Source organism: Equus quagga, chromosome 15 (genome assembly GCF_021613505.1).
Source record: "Equus quagga isolate Etosha38 chromosome 15, UCLA_HA_Equagga_1.0, whole genome shotgun sequence".
NCBI classification, from domain to species: domain Eukaryota; kingdom Metazoa; phylum Chordata; class Mammalia; order Perissodactyla; family Equidae; genus Equus; species Equus quagga.
Genome location: NC_060281.1, coordinates 87,072,310 through 87,094,994, shown reverse-complemented (window position 1 = coordinate 87,094,994; position 22,685 = coordinate 87,072,310). Strand labels below are relative to the sequence as shown.

General features: G+C 49.2%; 1 protein-coding gene across 3 annotated transcripts; it reads right to left on the bottom strand.

Annotated features, from left to right (window-relative positions):
- Positions 1–41: 41 nt before the first annotated feature.
- Positions 42–21,308, bottom strand: TCN2 (transcobalamin 2). Of its 3 annotated transcripts, none has more exons than XM_046639953.1 (10): positions 21,158–21,308; positions 20,650–20,807; positions 17,035–17,227; positions 16,076–16,236; positions 14,896–15,057; positions 13,478–13,650; positions 13,158–13,344; positions 12,107–12,305; positions 9,327–9,442; positions 42–621 (listed from the first exon to the last, which is right to left on the bottom strand). In XM_046639953.1, exons 2-10 carry the CDS (start codon positions 20,711–20,713, stop codon positions 560–562), a joined length of 1,317 nt encoding a protein of 438 aa, XP_046495909.1. In that variant the 5' UTR covers positions 20,714–20,807; positions 21,158–21,308; the 3' UTR covers positions 42–559. The 3 variants fall into 3 exon arrangements, with proteins under 3 accessions (XP_046495909.1, XP_046495911.1, XP_046495910.1); XM_046639955.1 differs by having other exon boundaries at positions 12,107–12,278; positions 21,158–21,307; XM_046639954.1 differs by having other exon boundaries at positions 20,650–20,900; positions 21,158–21,235.
- Between the last annotated feature and the right edge of the window lie 1,377 nt (positions 21,309–22,685).

Below are 22,685 nucleotides of genomic sequence, written 5' to 3'. Positions count from 1 at the left end.
CCCTGCACTTGCTCACGAGTGTGAGGCATCAGGACACTGGGGCAGGTGCACAATCAACGCTTTAATCATTTGGGAGGTGGGCTTTGAGCAGCCCTGCAGAGTCCTCGCCAGCTATTATGCCACAGCCAGCTCTGGGGTCACTGCCCTGACAGCAGAGTGGAGAGCTGGGGTCAGCGCCGCAGCCCCTGTGCCACAGAAGTCTCCTTGTAGGACCCCGATCCCAGAGCAGATGGTCCTCACAAGGCCAGCGGCTGGTGGACCTCCTCTCTCTGTGCAGAGGAGTCTGAGAGGCTTCATGCCCTTCAGTCTATGAGTGCCCTTCATGGGACACCCGCGGGGCCAGGCTGGGCCAGACCCAGGCAGACAGACCTCCCAGGGAAAGTGCTTGGCTCCCTGCTTTGGGGTGGGCAGTGGCTTAGGACCTTCACAGGGGTGGTGGCTAGGGTCATCCGGGGGTCATTGCTCCAAGTGCACATGAGGTGGCAGCCGGATCAGGCGCATACCTGTTACAGATTGCCCAGGGAGTGTGCAAGGCTGCTGGGGTGGGTGAGCCTGAAGGCTACCAGCTCACCAGCCTCAGCTCAATGGTTTCTCCATCCTTGGGTGTGTATTCAGCAATACCTGCAGAAACAGATCGAGCGGGGGGTTAACAAGGCAGGGTATCCTGACCCCCAACCTCATCTTCTGGTCCCCTATCCTGAGGCCAGAGTCTGTAAGATGTGCTTGGTGCTGGGACACTGGCGGCTGTCCAGAGCCAGTCTGGAGAGTCTGAACTTGGCTCTGACCTCAGGGTCCCTGAGGCCTACAGGCGCATTTTGTAGTGGGGGAGCCCCCAGAAGGGGAGGGGTACGGGACAGCAGGCTGGATAACCAACATGGGCGAAAGGAACCAGAGACCCTCACAACACTTGGTGGGCAGGGTCACTGTCTTCACAGTCCCTCAAGGGGCCATGGGGAAGACAGACTTGATCAGTGTGGTCTGGAGGACAACCAGGACCTCGAGTGAAGTCTCCTGGGAGCCAGCCTTCACCGATTAGACTCCAGCAGGACACCTGGCTTCCGGCCCCAGCTCTGCGCTCACCAGCAGTGTGACTTTGCACAAGTTATTTAACCTCTGCAAGTGCTGCTGTTCCCATTTCTGAAATGCGGATCATAACGACATCAACAACCAGGCCCTCCTTTTCTCCCATGGGAGTGGGCTTCCTGCTGGACCAGGGGTGGGAGGTAGAGGACACAGCCACCCACACCTGCCTCATGCTAAGTCCATCGGCTTTTCCCCTAGGCTTCATCCTCCAGTCCAGCCTTTGTCAGTGATAGAGACCGGATCTGGGGTCTCCATCTGCCACCCCTTTGTTCAATTTCTCAACTTGTTCAGAAGCCAGGCAGGGAAAGAGAATGCTTTTTACTGGGCTCCCTCAGAAAGTCCCACCTTCTGGAAAGCGCTTGGCCCAATGCCTGGCACATGGTAAGTGCCCAGTGGAAGTTCCAGGTAGTGGGAGCAGGGACACGTGACCTTTAAGAGGTCATCTCTGATGCACAGATGCTTATGACAGCTTGGAGAGTAAGAGTTAAAACTGGAGACACCTTAATGGTCCAGCAGGAGTAGATACCTGCAGTCCACGCATCCCACTCGCCACCCCGTTGTGTAGCACCAGCCCCGGGAGTGGGTCCTAATTGGTGATCCCTTCTCTTTAGCCAATGGTGGGCACAGAACCTGGGCCATCACCTAGCAACAGGGATGGGTCCAGGAATGCACCCGTGTCCCAATTCCGCCTTTGTTTGCTGAGGGGTTCAGAGAAAAGTTTCCTCAGTCATAAAAGGGAGCAGCTCTGGAAAGACACAGAAGGAGGAGGAAGCCAACAAAGAGAGGAGTATGGAGTCACAGGGAAGCGGGGCTGGAGCCTAGGTTACACTGGTCCTGAAGTCCTCACTCCTTCTGGTCGCACCAGCCAATGGATGTCATGTTGTGGAAGCTTGTTTGCATTGTGCTTCTTGTTACTTGCAACCCAAAGCACCCTAGTGGGTGATATATTCTATGTGGCTATTACAGTAGCCACCCCTTTTCTGTGGTTTTGCTTTCCACTGTTTCAGTTACTCACATCAACCATGGTCCAAAAATATTAAATGGAAAATTCCAGAAATAAACAATTCATAAGTTTTAAACTGCCCACTGTTCTGAGTAGCGTGATGAAACCTCGTACCATCCCACTCCATCCTTCCTGGGACGTGAATCATCCCTTTACGCAGTGTGTCCATGCTGTATACACTCCCCACCTGTTAGTCCCTTAGGGGCTGTCTCGGTTATCAAATAAGACTGTCTTGTTATCACAGTGCTTGTGTTCAAGTCACCCTTATTTTACTTAATAATGACCTCAAAGTGCAAGAGCAGTGATCCTGGCAATTTGGATATGCCAAAGAGACGCCATAAAGAGTTTCCTTTAATTGAAAAGGTGAAAGTTCTCGACTTAATAAGGAAAGGAAAAAAAATCATATGTTGAGGTTGCTAAGATCTATGGTAACTTTTATTACAGTATATTGTTATTGTTCTATTTTATTGTTACTTATTGTTGTTAATCTCTTACTGTGCCTAGTTTATAAATTAAACTTTATCATGAGTATGTATGTATGTGTAGCAGAAACCATAGTACATATAGGGTTCAGTACTATCCATGGTTTCAGGCCTCCACTGGGGGTCTTGGAACATATCCCCACAGATAAGGGGGGACTAGCGTACAAAGAAAGGGGGAGATCTACATATACTGACATAGAAAGATGTCTACAATACATTAAAAGTGAAAAAAATAAGTTGCAAAACAGTATATAGAACTATGCTGTCCAATATGCCAGCATTAGCCACATGCGCCTACTGAGCACTTGAAACCTTAGTACCAAAAAAACATGCAAAGTATGTCATTGATAATTTTACGCTGATTACATCTTGGAATGATAATATTTTGGATATACTGGGCTAAATAAGATATATTATTCAGGGAGCAAAATGGTGGGGTGAGCTGACCCAGGACTCTCTCCCCTCCAAACCGCTACAAAGGATTGGAAAAGCTGAATTTCAGATAATAAATCGAATGCCAACACGTCAGAGACCTACAGTACCAAGAAGATGGAGGACGGAGACCATGCAGCAGGCCTCGGAGGAGCTCAAACGGGGTAGGAGAGAACTTTGCTCCCTCCCCTAGAGACCAGGATCGCTTAGCGGGTCCGGGAAGGCGCGGGGGAGGAGCAGTGTGATGGGGGGATCATCCAGGACTCCCACCGCTGGTACAGTGGAAACCCGCTGACGAGGGACAGCTTCGGTGCACTGGGACCCCATAAACCCAGGGCCCTGGGAGACCAGAGAACAGAGCTGATCTGAATCCAGATCGGTGCGCGAGAGAAACTGCCCCTCCCCCCAGCAAAGCCACCAGGCGGTGCCATCTTGCCCGAAGGTGGAGAGCTCAGAACGTGCGGCTCTCGACCCCCATCTAGTGGCGACAGGCTGTAACTGCAACCGAATTCTACCACCACGCGGAAAAACCTCTCCTCTACCATCCAGCAATTTATAAAAGCCCCAGACCAGAAGGAAAACAATAAAAACACAGAATTAAGTCCTGAGGACTTGGAATTAGGTAAACTAAGTGAAAATGAGTTCAGAGCAGTTATAATAAAAAAACTCAGTGAGGTAGAGAGAAAGACAGAGAAACAAGCCAACGAGTTCTGGAGTTACTTCACAAAAGAGATTGAAATTATAAAGAAGAATCAAACAGAATTACTAGAGATGAAAAACACAGTGGACCAGATAAAACAGAATACAGATTCTCTGAATGCCCGTGTAGACACCATAGAAGAGCAAATTAACATAATCGAAGATAGACAGGCTGAATGGCTCCAGAAAGAGGAAGAAAGAGAACTAAGAATTTTAAAAAATGAGGAAAGTCTCCGAAAGATAGTGGATTCAATGAGGAGAAAGAACTTAAGGATCGTAGGAATTCCCGAGAACATGGAAAAGGAAAATGGAGCAGAAAGTGTACTTAATGAAATTATAGAAGAGAACTTCCCAAATCTAGGGATTGACGGAGAAATGCACGTAGAGGAAGCTTTCAGATCTCCTAGATTTGTCAATGTAAAGAGACCTACTGCAAGGCACATAGTAGTACAAATGGCAAAAAAGAAAGACAAAGAAAGAATACTCAGGGCAGCAAGACAGAAGAAAATAACCTACAAAGGAACTCCTATCAGAATCTCAGTGGATTTCTCTACAGAAACCTTACAAGCTAGGAGAGAATGGAGTGACATATTCAAAGATTCAAAAGATAAAAATCTTCAGCCAAGAATACTCTATCCAGCAAGAATATCCTTCAGATACGAGGGAGAAATTAAATCTTTTCCAGACAAACAAAAGTTAAGGGAATTTGTAACTAAAAGTCCTCCACTACAAGAAATCCTCAAGAAGGCTGTCATACCTGAAAAGAGAAAAAAGGGAGAAAGGGGTCACAAACCACAGAGTAGGGAGACAGATGGATGGAACCAGGACAGGATAGCAAATATTCAACTACAGCATTAGGAGAAAGGTAAGGAAACTACCAAAGCAAAGACGATCTTATCACTCTAACTACAAATTCATAACACAAGTTGGAATAAGAAATGAAAATAATTATTTAGGAGGGGAAGAGCAAAGGGTCTAAATCAGTCTAGGCCAAGTAAGTAAGAGACCACCAGAGAATAGACTATATTATATACGAGATTCTAAATACAAACTTCAGGGTAGCCACTAAACTAAAAAACAGAACAGAGCCACAAAACATAAATAAGGAAAAATCTAAGAAACCCAGCATAAGAAATTGCAGTATTAAATGTGTAGGCTAAAGCACACAGGAAAAGAAACGCAGGAAAACAAGATAACGAGCGACAGATTGACAGCATTAAGTCCACATGCATCAATAATCAGTCTCAATGTAAACGGATTGAACTCTCCAATAAAAAGACACAGAGTGGCAAAATGGATTAAAGAACAAGATCCAACAATTTGTTGCCTCCAGGAAACACACCTCAGCCCCAAAGACAAACACAGGTTCAGAGTGAAGGGGTGGAGGACAATACTTCAAGCTAATAGCAAGCAAAAAGAGGCAAGTGTTGCAATTCTTATATCAGACAAAGTGGATTTCAAAATAAGACAGGTAAAGAGAGACACAGAGGGACAATATATAATGATCAAAGGGAGACTTCATCAAGAAAAAATAATGCTTATAAATATCTATGCACCCAACATAGGAGCACCAAGATTCATAAAGCAACTATTAACAGACCTAAAGGAAGATATAAAAACAACACAATAATAGTAGGGGACCTCAACACCTCACTCACATCAATGGACAGTTCATCCAGACAGAAAATCAACAAGGAAATAGTGGAGCTAAATGAAAAACTAAACTAATTGGACTTAATAGACATATATAGATCACTTCATCCTAATACAGCAGAATACACATTCTTTTCAAGTGCACATGGAACATTCTCAAGGATAGACCATATTTTGGGAAACAAGGCAAGCCTCTACAAATTAAAAAAAAATTGAAATAATAACAAGCATCTTCTCCTATCATAATGCTATAAACCTAGAAATTAATTACAAGAAAAAAGCTGAGAAAGGCACAAAGATGTGGAGACTAAACAACACACTACTGAACAAGCAATGGATCATTGAAGAAATTAAAGAAATCAAAAAATACCCGGAAACAAATGAAAATGATAACATGCCATACCAACTCATATGGGATACAGCAAAAGCTGTATTAAGAGGAAAATTCATTGCAATACAGGCACATCTTAACAAACAAGAAAAATCCCAAATAAGCCATCTTAAACTACACCTAACTGAACTAGAGAAAAAAGAACAAATAAAGCCCAAAGTCAGCAGAAGGAGAGAAATAACAAAAATCAGAACAGAAATAAATACTATTGAAACGAAAAAGGCAGTAGAAAGGATCGATGAAACAAAGAGCTGGTTCTTTGAGAAGATAAATAAAATTGACAAACCCCTAGCCAGACTTACAAAGAAAAAAAGGGAGAAAGCTCAAATAAACAAAATCAGAAATGAAAGAGGAGAAATAACAACAGACTCTGCAGAAATACAACAGATTATAAGAGAATACTACAAAAAACTATATGCCAACAGAATGGATAACCTAGAGGAAATGGATAAATTCTTGGACTCCTACAATCTCCCAAAGCTCACTCAAGAAGAAGCAGACAATTTGAACAGACCAATCACAAAGAAAGAGATTGAAACAGCAATCAAAAATATCCCAAAGAATAAAACCCCAGGACCAGATGGCTTTCCTGGGCAATTCTACCAAACTTTCAGAGAAGATTTAATACCTATCCTTTTCAAGCTATTCCAAAAAATTAGGGAGGATGGAACACTTCCTAACACATTCTATGAGGCCAACATCATGCTGATACCCAAGCCTGACAAGGACACCACGAAAAAAGAGAACTACAGGCCAATATCACTGATGAACATAGATGCAAAAATTCTAAACAAAATTTTGGCAACCAGAATTCAGCAATTCATCAAAAGGATCATACATCATGATCAGGTGGGATTCATACCAGGGACACAGGGATGGTTCAACATCCTCAAATAAATCAACATGATACACCACATCAACAAACTGAGGAATAAAAACCACATTATCATCTCAATGGATGCAGAGAAAGCATTTGACAAGATCCAACAGCCATTTATGATAAAAACTCTGAACAAAATGGGCATAGAAGGGAACTACCTCAACATAATAAAGGCCATATATGACAAACCCACAGCCAACATCATACTCAATGGGCAAAATCTGAGCACCATCCCCCTGAAAACAGGAACGAGACAAGGATGCCCTCTATCACCACTCTTATTTAACATAGTACTGGAGGTCCTGGCCAGAGCAATCAGGCAAGAAAAATGAATAAAAGGAATCCAAATAGGGAGGGAAGAAGTGAAACTCTCGCTGTTTGCAGACGACATGATCTTATATATAGAAAACCCCAAAGAATCCATTGGAAAACTCTTAGGAGTAATCAACAACTACAGGAAAGTTGCAGGGTACAAAATCAATTTGTATAAATCAGTAGCATTTCTATATTCTAATAATGAACTAACAGAAAAAGAACTCAAGAACACAATACCATTCACAATTGCAACAAAAAGAATAAAATACCTTGGGGTAAATTTAACTAAGGAAGTGAAGGACCTATATAATGAAAATTACAAGGCCTTTCTGAGAGAATTGGATGACGACATAAGGAGATGGAAAGACATTCAATGTGCATGGTTTGGAAGAATAAACATAGTTAACATGTCCATTCTACCTAAAGCAATCTACAGATTCAATGCCATCACAATCAGAATCCCAATGACATTCTTTACAGAATTAGAACAAAGAATCCTAAAATTCATATGGGGCAACAAAAGACCCAGAATTGCTAAAGAAATCCTGAGAAAAAAGAACAAAACGGGAGGCATCACAATCCCTGACTTCAAAACATACTACAAAGCTACAGTAATCAAAACAGCATGGTACTGGTACAAAAACAGGTGCACAGATCAATGGAACAGAATTGAAAGCCCAGAGATAAAACCACACATCTATGGACAGCCAATCTTCGACAAAGGAGCTGAGGGCATACAATGGAGAAAAGAAAGTCTTTTCAACACATGGTGCTGGGAAAACTGGAAAGCCATATGTAAAAGAATGAAAATTGACCATTCTTTTTCACCATTCATCAAATTAAACTCAAAATGGATCAAAGACCTAAAAGTGAGACCTGAAACGATAAGGCTTCTAGAAGAAAACATAGGCAGTACACTCTTTGACATCAGTATTAAACGGATCTTTACAGACACCATGTCTTCTCAGAGAAGGGAAACAATAGAAAGAATAAACAAATGGGACTTCATCAGACTAAAGAGCTTCTTCAAGGCAAATGAAAACAGGATTGAAACAAAAAAACAACCCACTAACTGGGAAAAAATATTTGCAAGTCATATATCTGACAAAGGCTTAATATCTATAATATATAAAGAACTCTCACAACTCAACAACAAAAAATCAAACAACTCAATCAAAAAATGGGCTGGAGACATGAACAGACATTTCTCCAAAGAAGATATATGGATGGCCAATAGGCACATGAAAAGATGCTCATCATTGCTGATCATCAGGGAAATGCAAATCAAAACTACACTAAGATATCACCTTACACCCATTAGAATGACAAAAATATCTAAAACTAATAGTAACAAATGTTGGAGAGGTTGTAGAGAAAAGGAACCCTCATACACTGCTGGTGGGAATGCAAACTGGTGCAGCCACTATGGAAAACAGTATGGAGATTACTCAAAAAATTAAAAATAGAACTACCATACGATCCAGCCATTCCACTACTGGGTATCTATCCAAAGAGCTTGAAGTCAGCAATCCCCAAAGTCCTATGTACCCCAATGTTCATTGCAGCACTGTTTACAATAGCCAAGACATGGAAGCAACCTAAGTGCCCAGCAACAGACGAATGGATAAAGAAGATGTGGTACATATATACAATGGAATACTACTCAGCTGCAAAACAGAACAAAATCATTCCATTTGCAATAACATGGATGGACCTTGAGGGAATTATGTTAAGTGAAATAAGCCAGCGAGAGAAAGATAATCTGTGTATGACTCCACTCATCTGAGGAATTTAAAAATGTGGACTAAGAGAACAGATTAGTGGCTACCAGGGGAAAGGTGGGGTGTGGGGTGGGCACAAAGGGTGAAGTGGTGCACCTACAACATGAATGACAAACATTAACGTACAACTGAAATTTCACAAGATTATAACCTATCATTAACTCAATTAAAAAAAGATATATTATTCATATTAGTCTCACAACTACCAAATTTAGAATTACACACCTGGCTCACATTTTACTTCTATTGGACGGCATTGCTACAGATTATGGCTCCATTTTTACGAAAAAACAAACTTACATACTTAAAAAATTATCTGGAAGAAAATATACCACAAATTAAAAGAAGTTATATCTGGGTAGCGAATTATGGGTGATTTTAATTTTCTTCTTCTTTGCCTGATTTCCTAGAGTTGCCACAATAACTTACATAAAATTCTTAAGCGTTCCATTAAATAAATTATATGCAACCTGGAGCATTGGTGATTATCTGAAGCTGAGGCCCAGGAGGGTTTTGGGGGAAAGCTGGGCTGAGTTGACGCAGCCTTGCTGCTGGGACAGGGCTGGGGTGGTGGACACAGCTGGAGGTGGCCAGCCACCAGACTCACCTTGCAGCAGACGGGTGTCGGGGGCTCGAAGGAGTTGCCAGAACTCACGTTCCCCCGCTTCTTTCCCCATCACGGAGGTCAGGTAGGGGCCTGACAAGGTGGCCTTTGTTCCATACCTACCAAGGGACAGGCAAAGAGGGAGAAAAGGTGACTTTTGATCCCATCAACCCAAGGGCAGAAGTGGAACTAGCCACATCAGGAGAGTCCTGTCCTCACCCTCAGGGCCACCTGCCATGGGTCTCACCTCCACCCTTCCTCTCCAGCCCCACTGACGCTGCCCACTCAGGGGACATCATCGCCTCTGCATTGACCATGAGCACAGCCTGTAGGAAGGGACACCTGTTACGTTATCAACTCAGCAGGTGCCCCCTCTCTGGGGGCTGATGTTGTCAGGGTGTGAGAATCAGAAGCTGCTAGCATCACATAAAAGATGCCAATGCCCAGTGAGAGAGGGTGAAGCCAGCGTCCAGAGAGAGGCAGGAACGTGGGAGACAGAGACAGAGACACCTGGTGGTGGTACTGAGTCTCTGGTGCCAGAAATTTCTGTGGCTCAGTGCCACTCCCTTCTTGTGGAGGGTTGCTCAGTCTTCTGGTTCTACCTACCCTATGCTCCCCGTTACCAGAGGGGGCTGGAGTTAGAGTTCTGGCCTTTGCAACCAAGAGACTCCTTCCTCACACCCCCCTCCCTGAGCTCCTCGCCTCGGGCTTTGTGTTTCTCCAACCGTCTGGACACCACTGCCAAAGGGATCCTCTTAAAACTCCAGGGGTCATGTCCTTCCTCTCTCCAAAAGGCTTACCAATGGTTTTGGTCTTAGAGAGGGAGTATTTTTATAGTTTTAAGAAACAGAAACCCACCCAGGATGAGCTAGGCAAAGGGAAAGTGTTATTTTAGGGAATATCATGGAGAGGTTCCTTGTCCCCAGTCATTCCCTAACTCTGTGGGGCCACGTGGCTGCTCAGAGCACTTCTCTCTGCACATCTGTATTTTTTTTTTTTTGAGGAATATTAGCCCTGAGCTAACTACTGCTAATCCTCCTCTTTTTGCTGAGGAAGACTGGCCTTGAGCTAACATCTGTGCCAATCTTCCTCTGCTTTATATGTGGGATGCCTACCACAGCATGGCTTGCCAAGTGGTGCCATGTCTGCACCCAGGATCCGAACTGGCCAACCCCAGGCCGCCGAGAAGCGGAATGTGCAAACTTAACCATTGCACAACCGGGCCGGCCCCTCTCTCCACATCTGCCTCTCTCTGTTTCTCTCTCTCCTCAGTGTCTCTCTTTCTCTCTGTCTGTCTATTTCTGCAGCCTAGCCGTCTCTGCTGTGCATTCACATGCCTCAGACGTGCCCTTCCTGCCCGGCCTCTGAGCCCAGTGCAGGCCCCACCTCCACTAACAAGAGAATGATTTCTCGGCTTGGTGGCCCTGATGTCTTCTCAGAAATCCTGGAGTTCTGAACAAAAATGTTAAGTTCTATTATTTTCATTTGGATGACAATATCCAAACATGAATGCCAGCAGGTTCTGGGCAACATCGATGTCCACTACACTGAGGCCTGCAAGGCTGCTCAGTGTGTGAGGCCGGCGGGACTGTGTCGGCCCCAGGCAGGGCTGCTGGATGTGCTGCAGGTGACCGGGAAGAGAAGCCAGGGGGGCTTAGCAGTGAATGGAGTGTTCGGGCCCGGGGACCAGCCCACAGAGCTGCAGCTGCCCGTACAGACTTGACAGTGGCTCAGATCCAGGGGATGCTGGGAGCATTGGGCTCACGCGGCGCCTGGCAGCACACACCTGCTCCTCAGCAGAGAGTCCTATTTGAATGTTATCAATTTTATAGTTTTCTTTATAGTATTTAATTTGCAAAGTTGTTTAGGATTCATAGCTGTCTAGAGCCAGAAAGAGAAAGGACTTTTCATAGCAAACATGTTAGTACACATTTGTCATAACAGAAATAGCAACCTGGGGTCTGGGAGAATTTTTGCCCTTTCAAAGGGTCTTTGCATATCTCTGGCCTGAAATTCCCTGGCCCAGATGACCCCCAAGGTGCCAGCTGTGGGCCCTCTCAAACTGAGACATATCTTTCTAGAAGGGAAGTCTGGGGTCTGGGTGACTTGGTGGAAGGCACTCGACTTCTCTGGGCCAGATTCCCCATTGGTAACAGGAGAATCACACCCATCTTATTTAGGGCATTGACACGGCCGGGCATAGAGCAGGGCTCCGGACATGCTCATCTTCAGACTTGTCAGGTCTCAGGGTGAGAAGCAGGTTTAAGGAGGTTGCCCAAGCCCCACATTCTACAGAGGGCTCCCCCCGTGTAAGTCATCACAGGGATGAGCCCAAGACCATTTGATAATAAAAATTGCTGTTCTCAGGAAAGCTAACCCGTATTGAGCAGTGACTACGTGCGGGACCCCACACATCTAAAAAGCACGTGCCACACCTCTGTGCACTAATTCTCAGACCCTTCGCATGGGCCCTGTGAGGAGGGGAGCACACTGGTGTTCTCCTCGAGTTTCGGGTAAATAACTGGTCCTGGGTTCCTAGGTGGAGAGTGGCAGAGCTGGATTCCAGTGTGAGGGGTTGCTTCTAGAATCTCCTCTCCTAATAACCACGCTGGCCCACAGCTGCCTGTTTCCTCTACAGCGTGGGCGACTCAGGAGTGGAGAAGGAGGAAGCAGAGCCTGGGCGGCACCTCTCCCAGGGGAACTCTCTCCTCCATCCTCCGTCCCTCCCATGTCAGGGATGTGGGGTCAGGTAGGGTGAGGGCTGGGAGGTAGGGGGGTCTCACGTGAATCCCCAGAGCTCCTGGGCCTTCTTCAGGACATCTTCCAAGGAGGAGCCAGCAGGGACAAAGATGACGTGTCTGTATGGCGGCAAGACACTGGGGACCTTCAATGTGACCCTGATGACATCTGAGCTTTGAGTCTGTGAAGGAATCTCCATAGCTGGTTCCAACACGACTGTGCCAAGGAGAGAGGAAGGGGCCGCTGGCATGAGGGCACGGGGCTGGGTGTTAGTCTTCCATTCTTCCCTCGAAGACACCGTGGCCTATCGGGACCTCCCCCTTCCCCATGGTCCCATCTCAGTCAACACCACCACCACGTGGGCAGCTGAAACCTGGCTGCCGTCCTAGCCTCTACTATCCCTCAGCCCCCAGCTCCCCAGCCATCCCTCACTGGTTTCTCTGCCTCCACTATCCCCCCTCCCACCTTTCTGCCACATAGCATCCCAGAGGGCTCTTTCTAGAACATACCTTTGTTCACATCACTCCCTCGTTACCTCTGAGGGTCTCCCCTCCTTTTCATCCTCCTGTCTGCCACTCCAGCTCATTCTCCCAGACCCCCCTCTTTAGTAAGACCTTTCCCCCAAGTTCCACTCTTTTGTACCTCTGTGCCTTTGTTCTTGCTGCCTCCTCTGCTCTGCCTTCCTTCTCCCTTCTCTACTGGTAAATCCTACTCACCAACTCAAGTCCCTCTCTCAGATGAAGCCCTGAATCAACCTGCTAATTGGGACTCATTATGATGTCTCCAAGCCAACCAGAATATGTCTCTCCCCATTAATTCATTAATTCATTCAAAGATTTCTGTACTGGGTATCACCCAAGGGGCTGGAGATTCATGGCCTGCCCAGAGCTCTCCATTTGACATCTCCCTCTCCACATTGTGACCTTTGAGAAGCCGCGACTGCATCTTAGCTGCCAGTGTGTCCCCCACACACCTACAAACCCCTGTTGACTCAGCAACTCAGGACCAAGCAACCTCCCCGCATGAAGACATGCAGACGTCAGTGCACGCTCCTCAGACTGAAAAGAGCTGGGCTTCTGTGAAAGGGCCACCCACCTCTTGGTGCATGGCAGTCTGGGGAGATGAGATCCACATAGCTTTTGTGGTTCAGGACAGGCAGCAGCGTGGAAATCATGAGAACATTCTGGAAGCCCCTATCCTTCAGAATGGCCAACAGAGCAGCCCCCGCCTTGAGGCACGCTGTGCCCAGCTCCATGTCGCGCATGGGAGAGGTCATCAGGAACTGGCGACAGAGTGAGGAAGAGAGTGACAGAGTGGGGTCAGCCGGTGGGGAGGAGCCAAGTTTTCCAGCCCCTGACCAGCCCACCTCCTGCCAACCACGAGGGTGGACCATGGCCCCAAGGTCTCTTTCCCACCTGCAGTGCCAGAGGGCTGCTGTAGACATGCCCAAAGTGCCCCTTTGAGGTCTGGGTCTTCAGGATCTTCCCTATCGCTGTCCTGATAGCCAGGGTGATCCTGTTCCTCAGATTGGGGTTCAGGTTGGAACGCTCCAGACATGCGAAGGCCAAGCCTGCCATGGCCTCTGTGTCTGCAGGGGACAGAGCCAAGTGGGGTCAGCCCAGCCAGGGCCTTGGGACAATGGGCGGCCACAAGAGGGCTTGAAGAAGGGGGGCAATATGGTCAGATCAGCATTTTAGAAGTTTCCACCAGCTAGGAGGACCAGCTCAGCCCAGTTTGTCCAGAACTTTCTCGGTTTGGGTACCAAAAGCCCATTGTCTCAAGAAACCCCTCAGTCCTTGGGCACACTGGAATGGTTGGTCACCTTACCTCTGTCTACTGCTTGGGGGTTAGAGGCCCCAGATGACTTTCTCCTACACCATTCATTCCCAAACCTGCCTGTACTTTGGAATCACCAGGGGCATTTTATTTATTTTTTTATTTATTTCTTTTTTGAGGAAGATTAGCTCTGAGCTAACATCTGCTGTCAATCCTCCTTTTTTTTTTTGCTGAGGAAGATTGGTCCTGAGCTAACATCTATGCCCATCTTCCTCTAACCAGGGGCATTTTAAACAGAACATGCCTGGGTCCACTCCCAGATGGTCTGATTTAATAGGTCCAGGGAGCTGCCTGGGCCCTGGGGGTTTTTAAGGCCCCACTACTTTTCCCCCACCCTCAGGTCATTTAATGTGTCTACAGTGGTTTTTCTACAAGCATCCGAGCCAGAACAAGCTCCCTGCTGGCAGGGGATCTGCTGCCTTCCTGTCTCTGGGCATCTACCTCCCCCAACCTATTCCATCCTACCCCCACCCTATTCGTGGCACGTGCACTCACTCACAGAACATAGCCAGGCCTAGAAGAGACCTTGGATCACAATGACAAGAAAGGGCACTGGAGACCCAAGTCCACATGGTGAGGAAGCAGATCCAGAAGCCAGGTCTCAGGCTTACCAGCTCATCTGATGATATGGTCAGAGCCACGCATCTAGAACTTTCTCCATGCCAGGCACTGTGCTAAGTCCTTTACTTATAAGGCATCCTTTCTCGAGATGCTGCTGGGAATTCATTTTACAGGAGAAACTGAACCAGCAAAGGCTATCTGACTTGCCCGGAGTGTCCTACAATGAGGGTGCAATGGAGCTGGGCTTGGGGCCCCAGTCCAGCCTTGGCTCACAGCCACTGCACGACACACGAGTTGTCACCATTTCACTCCTAAGGGACTTGCTAAGAAGGGGTCCCAAAGAAAGGTGAGCCTGGGGCCAGGGGTGGAGGCCTTCCTTTGGGGCTTGGGGCTGGAGGAGTGCCAGCCTGGCCTGGGCAGGGCCTGGCCCACTCACCTACAGAGAGGGTGCCCTGGTAGAAATGCTGGTCATGTTCCACGGCATATAGGAGCTTTTTCACCACGCTGTCATGGACCCGCTTCTGGTGGACGCACAGGGCCAGGATGCTCAAGCCATACTGGTAGTAGCTGACATAGGGATAGTCCTTGTGATTGTGGCCTGGAAGGGAGAAAACCACAGGGCAGGGGCTTTACACTGGGCCTGAAGGGTTGCCCCTCTGCCCCCTCCCAGCAACCAGCCCCGCCAGCACACAGGACCCCGCTGCCTGCACTTCCTGACGCCTTCCTTTGGGTTGTGGGATCATTCACTCCTTCATCCTCTCCACCCATGCTTGCTGAGGGCCCACCATGTGTCAGGTGCTGTGCTTGGAGGTAGGAATAGTGATGAGAGGCCAGACACAGTGCAGCCAGTGGCTCCGACAATAACACAACCCATGCTCACAAGCTCATGAGTAGAAATGAAATACGGATCAAGGTCCGGGGGGCCACGCAACAGAGGTCTTTGAGTAGTTGCAGAGTCATGGCAGGATTCTCTAAGGAAGTGATGCTGGGGAGGTGAGGCAGGGGAGAGCTCAAGATGGAGCAGGAGTGAGCTAGAAGGGGAGGAAAACCTTCCAGATAGATACAAAGACCCCAGTTTGTGAGCTGAGAGAAGGCCAGTGTGGTTGGAGCCCATAGAGGGACAGGTGAGTGGGTGAGCTGAGCCTGGAGAGGAGACAAGGGCAGTAGGCTGGGCCTGAAGGCTGTGAACACAGTGGTGAGCAGCTCCTGCAGGGTATAAGTCATGTTGACAAGACCAACTTTATTTTTAAAAGGCTTGTTCTAGCTGTTGAGCACTGGGTCCAGTCAGGAAGCAGGAAAGTTAGCAGAGAGAGGCTGAGGAGTGAGTGTCAAGGAGGCTGTGAAGTTGTCCCAGTGGTAGATAGTTAGGTCAATCTTGGTGGCTGAGCGGCAGGACTTGCTGATGGAGTGCATGCAGGGTGCAGGAAAGGCTTGATCAAGGATGGCTGCTGGGACAGGCCCAAGCCTTTAGGTGGATAGTAAGACAGGCAGAACAGAGGGCAGGAAAGAGGCCTGGGAAGAAAACCCAAAGTTCTAACATAGATGCTTCACCAGAGACTGTTGTCTGATCCACCCTTCCAGCAGGTCCCTCCCTCCAGCAGACCCTGTCCTCTCACCAATGGCCTTCTTCTCATCCTCCAGGAACCGCTTCAGCTGTGAGACCAGCCTGTCCCCTTTGTGGCCCCTGGCAAACTCGCAGTTGGCCCTGAGAGCGAGCATGTAGAGGGCCAGCTGGCCCATGGAGGGCTTGGTTTTGCAGTCATCGCTGCTGGTACACCTAGGATAAGACCAATTAACAGCACTTCCATAAGAAAGTGCCACCCCAGTAAGCCTGGCTTGGGGCACCCCTAAACAACATCACAAATTGGAAAAAGTGTGAAACGTTGGAAACTGTAAAACCACCAAAAGCAGATATAGTCAGCTGTGTAAGTTGTGAGGTACACAGCACACGTTTTCTAAAGATGAAAAATTAGACTCAGGGACAAACTCTGAGGGATCTCGCATCCAAATGACCTGTGCCTTCCCCACTTCACCCATGCATTCTCTCCTTTCTTTCCTTTCCCTGCCCTGCATCCGTTCTCAAGAGGGAGTCCAAGCAGGAGATGCTCCATGGCTGCTCCTGATCCTTCACCTTTCATTCAAACTTCCATGCTGGACCTCAGAACAAGCGTCCCTTTAATGCCCCCTGGAAAGGGAGCACAGAGTCACATGCTGCCTGTGGGCTCAGTATGGAAGAGTATCGGTCATGGATTAGTGATGTCTGCCTCAGGCACTGGAGAGAAGCAAAGATATTCAGGTGCTGCCTCTGGGCTCAGTGTGGAAGAGTACAAGTCATAGATTAGTGATGTCTGCCTCGGGTACAGGAGGGTGCAGTAGCAGCACAAGAGCCTCGTCCTGGCATCTCCAATCTAGTCAAACCAACCCCATTCTACAGATGAAGAAAGGCCTAGAAGAGCTAAAACTTGCCTAAGATCTCCCAACAAAGCAGTAAAGGCCCAAACCAGAATGCAGGTCTCTTGTCTCTTAGGATGTGGAGCAAGACATGGGGAAAGGAGAAGAGAGAGAGCAGCAATACCCCAGGATGTTCTGCTGGTACTTGAGCTTGAGGCTGTGAAGGTAGAAGGCCTCCATGTCCCCAGCCTGCACACTGGAGAGGCGGAGGCCCACATAGATACTGGGGTTCAGTTGCTCCTGGGAAATCTGATTCATCCAAGGCAAGAGGTGCTGGCCCATCCTCTCTACCAGCTGGCTGTCCACATGCGGTATTTCTTAGGAAAGAGAACAGGCCAAGTGAGGTCGCAGGGCCAGGCTACCAGCAAGGAACTGATTTTACCTTCCCAGGGCCTTCTCTAGGGAATAAACATCCCCAACTCACCTCCACCCAGCTCACACCCCACTAGTATGGGGAAACCTGGCTGTCATCCCTGCCTGGTGCCAGGCAACCACTCTGACATCAGGAGTGAGAGAGAGACTGGAGGCCAAGCCTGATGGTGTCTCCCGGGCACCACACCATTCTCACTTGGGCCTCCCGCCAGCCCTCTGACGTAGATACTGTCATCACTGCTTTGCACAAAAGAGGAAACAGAAGTTCAAACTTGTGTCATATCTTCCATGAGGCTGCAGAGCCAAGGATGGACCTGCCTACAAAGCCCCTGCTCTTTGGAGCTCTGCTGAATGCATGTTCTACCTGTTTACAAAAACTTCAACCCACATGCAGAACATGTTCCACATCCAATTTTAAAACACTACTTGTGGCCGGCCCCGTGGCATAGTGGTTAACTTCAGTGCGTTCTACTTTGGCAGCCTGGGTTCGTGGGTTTGGATCCTGAGCACGGACCTACACTACTTGATAGCCATGCTGTGGCGGTGACCCACATGTAAAGTAGAGGAGGATTGGCAACATGTGTTAGCTCAGGGTGAATCTTCCTCAGCAAATAAAATAAAATAAAATAAAATAAAATAAAACACTATAGACTGCCCACAGGCTAACTGGGGCTGCCTGGTGAACTTCCTCTGGGCAGATCTCAAAATGACACTTTTCTGGCCACCTCTGTTTAGGCAAAGAGGACCTGGGTGGTGAGGCAAATTGTTAGAAAGCCACCATCATTTGCAACCATTTACCTGTGTGCTTTGGGATTCGCCAGATCTTCTGTAACCAAAATGCAGAAAAACCTGGGAAGCAGAAGCCTCGGGGATGTTTCCCAGCTCCAGCTGACTGGCGCCTTCCTCCCTTAGGGAAGGAGCGCGAGCTGAGGGGGTGGCCTTGGAGGTACTTCAGACTTTTCCCTGTTTACTGCCTCCCACTTGCTGCAGGGCTCCACCTGCCTCCGCTGTGCCATGTCCCTGGATGCTGGGCCAGCCGCCCCTTTCAGGGGACCCAGCAAAAAAAAAGCTGCATGCAGAGCATTTCACCAACCTCCTGGGCCTCCAGCATGAGGACCAAGGTTCCTCTCACACGGCCCCCTCTCTCCCAGTTTAGATCCCACCATCTTATGCCTGTTTTCCCCAAAGTCACAGATATCTGTTGTTATGACAGATGGGGGGGAGGGGGTCAGTTGCTTTGCTTTCCCTTTCTCCCAATGCTTTTCTGCGTCTTGGCCTCCATTTCTTTCTTTCCTTTTTTTTGAGGAAGATTAGCCCTGAGCTAACATCTGCTGCCAATCCTACTCTTTCTTTTGCTGAGGAAGACTGGCCCTGAGCGAACATTCGTGCCCATCTTCCTCTACTTTATACGTGGAACGCCTGCCACAGCATGGCTTGCCAAGCGGCGCCATGTCCACACCCGGGATCCAAACCAGCAAAGCCTGGGCTGCTGAAGCGGAACGTGCGCACTTAACCACTGCACCACCAGGCCGGGCCCACGGCTTCCATTTCTATAGTGATTTCTTTCTCTCTCTCTGGATCTGTCTCAGTCTCTACATCTCTCAGCCTGTCTCTCTGGACATCTGTCCTTCCAAACCTCTCTTCCCCTCTCCCTTTTGTTCAAAGGGATGATGGAGCCCTGCCCCTACCTGGGCTCTGACCTCCAGCCGGTGAGTCAGCCCTGGCTTTTGAAGTGATAAGAGGAGCGGGAGCCGTGAAGAGAGGCTGATAGCCACAGTCCAGGCTCCTTAGAAGGAAGGAGCCAGGCAGATTCACTCAGGGTAATGAAAGTGGCCCTGGGGGAGCTTCCTCCCCACCGGGGCCCTGCAAACAGGACTGCCCAGCTCTGCCAACTGAGGACGGACTGGCACTGACCTTCGGAAGCCCAGGAGCCCGCCCTGCACTAGCGCGCATGGGGCATCTCTGTCAGTTTCACAGCCACGGAGAGCTGTAAGCTAGCAGAGCAGGTGCCGTGGGACCCCTGTACCACACCAAGGAGGAAGCCAGGGGAGCATTTTTAGCCCATTTTACAGGTGAGGGAATGAGGCTGGGAGGAACAAAGTGGCTCAGCAGCAGCAGACTGCACCCCAAAGCCAGTCCAGGGCTCTTATGGGGTCAGGCCTCTGGGCCAAGTGTTGAAAGTTTCATGCCCAGTGAGGGTAAAGACCGGACCCTAGGTCTCCCCCGGGGATTATCTGGACAGGAACCAAGGGCCCAGGGCTGAGGGGTCTGGTTGCACTTGTGGAACACAGGCTGGAGGCTTCTGGTGCTCAGGGAAGACCCTGGCCTGGAGCTCCGAGAAATGAATCTGGCAAAGCCTTGGAAAGCTGGAGACCCTTAGACAGGTCACCCGGGCCCTCTGACCTTTGACTTCTTCATCTGTCACCTGGACATGACTGCACCTGCCTCTTGGTTTCTCCAAGGATCATGAGATACCCTGGTGGAGAAAGCAGAGCCTAACGCTGTGGGCAGCGTTTGAGGGTTTGAAGAGAGAAGGAGAGATGTGGGCGGCCCCGGGAGCCTTCCCTTCCTGCCTTTTGCTTTCTGCCCGGCTCCACTGCACAAGTATCCCCAAGCCTGTGGGCTCAGACTCAACAGACAGGTCCCAAGAGGACGCTGAGACACAGAGCCAGGCATCCAGTCCCCTGTGCTTGGAATACACACAGTGCAAATGCCTTGCCAGGACACCCCCGCCCCTCTCGGACTCCTCTCCCACCAGGGTCTCTGCACACTCACCTCCCTCTGCCTAGGATGCCTGTCCCCCACTCCTTTCCTTGTCACCTCCTTCTCTTCCTTCAGGTCTCAGTTCCCGTGTTGCCCCCTGGTCCTTGGAAATCCTTCCCCATCTCTCTCCCTCTGCGCCTGGCTGGCTTCCTTGGCACTCACCACAGCCCCCAAACACAGCCCTGACGTGTCTTTGATTTCTGTGGTCTGTCCCCTTCGCTAGAATGAAAGCTCTAGGAGGGCAGGGACTGGACCTGTCTTGCTCTTTGTTCTTTCCCCAAAGCCTAACCCAGTGCCTGGCACAGAGAAGGCTCAGTTGATGTATGTTGAAGGAACAAATGTACAAATGACTGAATTAATGGAGGCAATCATGTCCTGTGGGGAGTCAGACATATACTTAATACAATGCACTAAATGCTGAAGTCCAGCTACACCCAAACTGCTGTGGGAGCTCAGAAGGGCAGATAAGTCATACCTTCCCCCCCCCCCCCCTCCACCGTCTGAGCCTCAGTTTCCCCAGCTATATAAGAGGGGCTTGGACAAGATGGCTCTCCCTCCTAAGGACCCAGGAGGAAAGAGGCACGGGGTCGATCAGATTACTCACCGCAGACGTCAGCGAGAGCCCCCAGGCTCCCCAGCAGGAAGAGGAGGGCCCCAAGTGACCCCATGGCAGGAGCAGGTGGCTGAGCAGCAGGCAGGAAGCAGGAATGACTCCTGGGGCTGGCGTTGCAGAGACTCTCCTGACCACAGCCGGGCACTACTCTGAAAGAGGCAGCTTCCTGTCACTGATTAATCTCTCCATGCCTGCCCGGCACGCTGCTAAGTCAGCAGAGAGAAAGGGGAAAAGGTCTGGAGCTGCAGGGAGAGGAAGTTCAAAGAACAGAGGAAGGAAGGAGCTGGCAGCCTTCCTGGAGGTAGGGGGTGAGGGGAGGGGAGGGCAAGTAGGGACGGTGTGAGACGTCTGAGGCCAGCCACTTTCGTCCCCGCTGCCTGAAGAGCCCTGGACCAGCGCAGAAGGCCGGACATCTGATCTGCCCAAGTCTGTCTGCCTGAGCCTGTCTGGTCTCCACCTAGCTGTTGCAGCGGTGGACGGGCAGGGCTGGGGTGCCTACCTGATGCTTCTCACAGAAGGAGCCCCTCAAAGTGCCTGGCCTGGGACGGGAGTAGAACAGGGAGCTGTGGTGGTCACATGAGCGAGACTGGGGAGTCAGCTGTTCTCTGCTTACCCGCCCAGAGGGGCGGGGCGGCGGGACCTGGACCAGACAGGCCAGTTTTCTCAATCATCTGGAAAGCTCAGGGCCTCCCGGAGACAAAACAAAACAAGGACCAGGATTTAATCATTTAAGATGTAAAGCCATGGGTAGCAGGGCTACTTGTCAGGACTAGGGAAGTAACCTAAAAAATCTCTGCACAGAGAGAGAGCACAGGGCTCCTCATCCGCCCAGCCCCACAGGGGAATCAAGGTACAAGAGTTAACTCTGTGGTGGTGCCGTGTGACCTTGGCCCGGTCGCTTAACCTCTCAGAGTTTGAAATCGTTTCTCCTGTGTGAGATGAGAGGAGTGGACAAGATCCTTCTAACTAAGCTCCTTTCCGGCTCAATTTGTAAAGACGTTATGACCTTAAAACACCTCTAATCACTTCCAAATAAGATTTTTATTGCAATCATTTTATGGCAAATTGCCAAGGTTCATTCTTTCAAGATAATCTGGTTTTGTGCCTGACTTATCACAAGTCAAGCTCTTGACATAGATAAATACAGAGATGTGCATCCGTTTACGGAATTTAAAATTAGACTGTCCAGTGCAGGGAGGCTAGGCATGGCCCATCAGGGAGGGGTTCTGGGGAAGGAAGGAGGCCAGCTGGAGGCCCAGCTTCTGCAGATCCTCGGGCTGGGACCTCCAGGGGAGATTCAGCAATCTATGTGCAATGGAGCCGCCTTGGTTGGGCACAGGACTGCCCCAGCCCCCTAACCCTCTGCCCTTGGCGGGTGGTGGTGATTCTGGTTCCTGCCACCTTCAGGAGGGCAGCATGGAGGAGGTGCCCTGGTGGAGGGGCTCTCCATAGCCCCACCTCTGGCGAGAAGCCGCTTCCTTTGGGATAGTTACCTCTGATCTCTGAGGACACGAAGGTACCGCAGGGAAGGAAACAGACAGCCCCCCTGCCTGCAGGCTTGGACTCACCCCTGAGCAGGGAGGATGTGCATTTCCCAAAGCTATCAGCAATAGACTGACTGATTGGGGGTGGGGCTGGGCTGTTTTAGAAACTCAGTTAGGGAAAGTAAAAAAGAAAGATGACTAAATCTTCTGGTTTGGGATTTCACTTTGGAGGACTTTAGCTGAGAAAGTGAAAATTAGATTGGAATGAGCGAGTAAAAGTCTGCCTATCCATGCATCGGGACAGGTGAGGATAAAGCCAACTGTGTTGTTAACGTTACTGCCCAATGGGCGTCATCTGCCCACCGTGAGACATGCCAGGGGCAGGCCCAGTGGCGCAGTGTTTAAGTGCGCACGTTCTGCTTCTTGGCTGCCCGGGGTCACCAGTTCGGATCCAGGGTGCGGACATGGCACTGCTTGGCACGCCATGCTGTGGTAGGCATCCCACGTATAAAGTAGAGGAATATGGGCATGGATGTTAGCTCG

Excerpts from the sequence above, each read along its gene's own strand:
- TCN2 (XM_046639953.1), bottom strand. The coding sequence starts at position 20,713 with ATGGGGTCACTTGGGGCCCTCCTCTTCCTGCTGGGGAGCCTGGGGGCT. Across the intron at positions 16,237-17,034 it reads TACCAGCAGAACATCCTGGG|GTGTACCAGCAGCGATGACT; the intron begins GTATTGCTGCTC and ends GTCTTATCCTAG. Across the intron at positions 9,443-12,106 it reads CAGGAGCTCTGGGGATTCAC|GTATGGAACAAAGGCCACCT; the intron begins GTGAGACCCCCC and ends GTCCCTTGGTAG.